Here is a 5,000-nt window from a genome sequence, read left to right as displayed (position 1 = left end):
AATGTGTTCTCTTAGCCTAACAGGGGCGGATTTAGAGGGGGGCCGAGGCGGCCGCGGCCCCCCCTTTCAGTTCGTCGGAGATTTTTTTTTTGTCAAAATATACAATAATTTTATCATTTTGTAAGCAGTCTGTTGGAGCTTTTGATTTTTTTAGCTAAAGCGTGATTTTTCGCTAATAGTATGACCAAAGTTGTGCGAATAAACTTTCAACTTACAGGCGCTAATATTATCCTTTCGAAATGAGGAAGAAGACTGGATGCGAAATACTTGTCTACAGTCAACCTATCTTACAGAGACTGTAACAACGTAAAATCTTAATGCCTATATATATATTTTGTGACTTTGGAGCGAAGAGTCAAAAACCATGCATCATTATAACCATAACTTATAATTTTATTCAATATGGAATCCTGATACATTACGTTCCAGATTGCACCAGAGTGCATGTAAGAGTACCCAAATTTTCAAAATTTTCTGGGGGGGACCCCCCTAGAAAGTAGCGCCTAAGGCGCTACTGAGGCGCGCTAACGCGCGCTGATTAGTATTCTTGTTCGGCCCCCACTTTCAAAAAATGCTGGATCCGCCCCTGCCTAAGAACGGCATGTATTTCTGCATGTTTGGAATCGGCTGGAAAGATGAGTAGCCGTTCCATTCGGCTCAGTCTGGCTGTCTCTTGTTTTTGTGAATATTAAAACAAAGGAAGATTGTTTGATAAAAGTTTAATAAAAGTTATTTTTCGTTGACTTGCTTTCAGAAATTAGAGCCCGGCAAAGACTGCACAAGTGACTTTTCAAACTTATTTCAGATATCGGATTACTATGGTAGTGATGACAAATTTATTAGGCTGAAGAGTCTAAAGCGTGGATTGAAACCAACAACACGAGCATATCTTGCTGCAAAAATGAACACTCAGCCACCCACCTTGGTTCCTGGAAAATTGCTTTTAATAAAAAAGTATGATCATAGCAGGCGTAATAAGTTTAAGATAATACGTTTTTTGAGTAGAACCAGAAGAAGTTAAGTTGTTTGTAGTTCACGCATGCAGGAAGTACTTATTTCGAGGAACTGAAGTTATTATTTGGATATTATTATTATTATGGCAGGCCATTACGTAATTGTGCCTTTAACCTAAACTACAATTGGGCGTATGGCCACGTGGACAAGCACCAAAACATCTCTTAATTTAAACCTTTCCTAACGAGTAACATAGATAGATTACATGTATAAACTGCATGTCTCCATTGACTTTTTATGTCCAGATATATATAACACTGTGGTACTGAATAAAATGGCAGAGTTCACATAGTTTGATGATACATTGATTTACAGAATTAAGAATGTAGCTTAAAATGTTAGAATTCAAAGATCAACCCTTCGACACTGTCGAGTGTCTTCATAAGGAGTGACCCACTGCAAGAATCTGTTCACACGCTCACCAATTTGCCAAAGAAAGAGTCAAGGGGTGGCCATTAAAATTAATTAGCGCCCTTTCCTTTAATAACACGCAAATTGGTACCTCGTATGGTTATGTATTGAAGTTTAAAGGGGCGAGGAATCATTAATGTGCCGGTCTTCCAAACAGTGGCGTCGACGGTACCGTCGAATGGTGTTGATCCTTAGATTTGGCAAAAAAATACGACTCAACACCTGGAAACGTTTTTGAACAACTTTAACATTATTGCTACTCAGAACAATCTGGATAGTTTCCATAACCTTACCTTCCAGACCTTACCTTGCGCTACATCAAGTGACTAAAATTGTAATAATATAATCCCAAAAATATGTTAATTTCCTCCCCGTTTTTAACTATTTGATAGTCTCTATGAAACTGGGCAGATGTGCTTTCGATTCCTCCCGTTAGCGTGGAAACAATTATCTTTGAAAGAAACAATTCAAGTCCAGGACACCGCCACGATTCTATAAACGATGAAAGAAGCTAATTTAAAAAAGAGTACTATTGGTCATAAAAGCAGAACATTTGAGCCGAAAATTCATTCATCATTGAGTTGAACAAGTAAATCGAACTCTACGCGGAGTTTCAAATACAGCAAAGGCAACTAAACAAGATATTATTTCTGGATCTCATACACAAAACAGGGCATGCTTTCACGGTCATCAAAGAGAGTTATCATGCATTCCAAAGCTGGTTCATATGCAACTTCACACGTTACTTGAGTCCGATCTTTTGAATGCTTGGGCCGTTTATTTCCATTCAATCAAAAAATCTCGATAAAATTGTTGAGAGAAATCGGGGAATGCATGGAAGGAGATGTCCCGGGAAAGATTTCGGAAACAACCCGGAAATTCTGTCCCATTAGTTCATTCGCCTCCGCCCCCTACTTTTCTCCTGTCAGGAATCGGGTGCGTCAATCACTGCGATTTTCATAATTCCGCGGAATTCATCTTCAAGCGCCAACAGCCAAACTGAGTTTTGGCTTCCATTTATCAAACTTCCGACGCCAACCACAGATGACGAAATCAATTGATGCGTGACACAACCCACCAATCTATGGAAAGCCAAATGGTGCAAAATTCAGGAACCAAAATTGGCTTCACACTCAACAAGTTTCCTGTCTAGGTCAAGGGAGATTTCAATCAAGCTCATCAAAATCAAGTCAAGTTCAACGAATTTCTCTCAAGGTCAAGACATAATTTTAAGCAAACTTAACAAAATTAAGGGCGCGTTCGATTGACCGTATTCCGGAATAGGAATACATGGAATAGAAGTTAGAAATCCTTCGTTTTTGCGGGGATTCACATTAATATTGTCAAACATGTGCTTAAATGTTATTTTAAACATAGCTTTTTTATTCTTGTTGCTGCAAATTAAACGCCATACATAACGTTTTAAATCATCACTCCACGTATTCTTATTCCGAAATAGGGTCAATCGAACGCACCCTATTAAAGTCATCACGTTCAACAAATTTTCTTTGAAGGCCAATAGGCGTTTGAATCAAGCTCAAGAACGAATTTAAGTTACTTTCGACGAAAGAATTATCTCAGTTTCAGGCTTCGTTCCATATCGACACCAAATTAGAAGACAAAGTTGGTTTACGGGACAGAATGCCAATTATTTTACTGCAACTCAATCTTCCTTTACCGTACAATCTTATCTACATAATTATTGGCATAAATGTAAAAACAATAAAAAGCAACTTAGGGATCACATTCATGCAACTTTTCTTTTCCTTTTTGATAAATAAGGATTTGCATAAAGGGACGATCCCCGATAAACTACGAGCAGTCCCCCTGTTGCCGCTTATAGTTAGTCGGGCGCGCACGAGAAAAAATGGGCCCGCAAAATCCGATTCTCCTGACTAGCTAAAGAGGGACTGCTGGTAGTCTGGATTCCTGATGATCTAGTCTCAACTCTCCAAGGCGTTTGTTTAACATTTGCTAATAGCTTTTTTCTTCAATAAAGGAATCTTGATCTTCGACGTCATAAATGACAAGCTGTGCTCGGAATTTCCACAAGCTATGAGCGCTAGCTTCTAAATCCAGACGTTACCTTGCGCTACATCACGTGACTAAAATTGTAATAATAAAATGCCCAAAATATGTTAATTTCCTCCCCATTTATTTAACTATTTGATAGTCTCTATGAAACTGGGCAGTTTTGCTTTCGATTCCTCCCGTTAGTGTGGAAACAATTATCTTTGAAAGAAACAATTCAAGTCCAGAACACCGTCACGATTCTAGAAACGACGAAAGAAGCTAATTTAAAAAAGAGTACTATTGGTCATAAAAGCAGAACATTTGAGCCGAAAATTCATTCATCATTGAGTTGAATAAGTAAATCGAACTCTACGCGGGGTTTCAAATCCAGCAAAGGCAACTAAACAAGATATTATTTCTGGATCTCATACACAAAAAAAAGGCATGCTTTCACGGTCATCAAAGAGAGTTATCATGCATTCGAAAGCTGGTTCATATGCAACTTTACACGTTACTTGAGTCCGATCTCTTGAATGCTTGGGCCGTTTCTTGGTTTTCACGTGACGTCATCAAAACTAAAAAAATAAGGAATTATCAATCCTTTTGAGATTTTAGTTTATTTAGTTATTAGAACAGCTGAGGACTTGTCTTTCCACATATTTTCAGTTTGATAGGGTTTTTCGTCTTGTGATGAAGCAAGGTTGAATTTCTAAGCTTTTGCGTGACATGATATAAAAATTGCGGTCGAGAATGCTATCACGAAGGTTAAAAAAGTGACCTATCTGCTGAGATTTTGCAATCTGAACAGTCCTTGTATGAGAATAAGTACTCACATAGATGTTTATGAGCCCTCAGAAGACGACTTCTGGCTTTTTATAGCAAAAGTCGATGACATGTTTTTGTCAGCTTCCGGCCGCCATATTTGTGCCCCCTGTTTGAATATTCATCTTCTTTTATCTCTTTGATTCTTGACTTTATTTGTTGAATGGTTTTGATGATGGTGTGACAGTGAAAACCGGCAATTTCCATTCAATCAAAAAATCTCGCAAAAATTGTTGGAAGAAATCGTTGAATGCATGGAAGGAGATGTCCCGGGAAAGATTTTGGAAACAACCCGGATATTCTGTCCCATTCGCCCTCCGGCCCCTGAATACTCGTTTTTACCTATATAACAACCCATATAACAAACCTGTTGCGATAGCAAGGAGCCGACATTACCTTGTTTTACCCTCAATGATGTTTTTCCAAAAAAGATATTCCAGGAAAAAACACTCCAGAAGTGAAAACAAACAATGAAAGATTTCAAATCAGTTAGAAAATTTTTTTGACCAACATTCGTATTTTTGATAATAAAAATTAACGGTAAAAAACTACGACGTTTCGAAGTCTCCATGACCTCATTATCAAGTAGAATGTGAAAACTGATGTAAAATTGTAGCTCAGAGATTATATACAAATAAAATGTGATAACTTCATTAGAATAATGAGCGTTCATTGTTATTGAGGTAGATACCACCTTAAGCGAAGCGAAGGCTGCACACTCGTCACCTCCGGAACCGAAC

General features: G+C 38.1%; 1 protein-coding gene across 3 annotated transcripts in view; it reads left to right on the top strand.

Annotated features, from left to right (window-relative positions):
- LOC137967659 (uncharacterized) overlaps positions 1-1,305 on the top strand; it is an 11,025-nt gene extending 9,720 nt beyond the window's left edge. For all 3 annotated transcript variants that reach the window (XR_011116553.1, XR_011116554.1, XM_068814187.1), the window contains one exon: positions 755-1,305. Coding sequence is in view for 1 of the 3 variants with exons in the window: in XM_068814187.1 (XP_068670288.1) it covers positions 755-1,021 (267 nt within the window). In the remaining 2 variants the exon portion in view is untranslated. The remainder of the gene's footprint in view (positions 1-754) is intronic.
- The last annotated feature ends 3,695 nt before the right edge of the window (positions 1,306-5,000 follow it).

Source organism: Montipora foliosa, chromosome 8 (genome assembly GCF_036669935.1).
Source record: "Montipora foliosa isolate CH-2021 chromosome 8, ASM3666993v2, whole genome shotgun sequence".
In the NCBI taxonomy this organism is placed as follows: Eukaryota; Metazoa; Cnidaria; class Anthozoa; order Scleractinia; family Acroporidae; genus Montipora; species Montipora foliosa.
The sequence above is the reverse complement of the archived record's forward strand: the minus strand, read 5'-3'. Positions and strand labels throughout refer to the sequence as shown.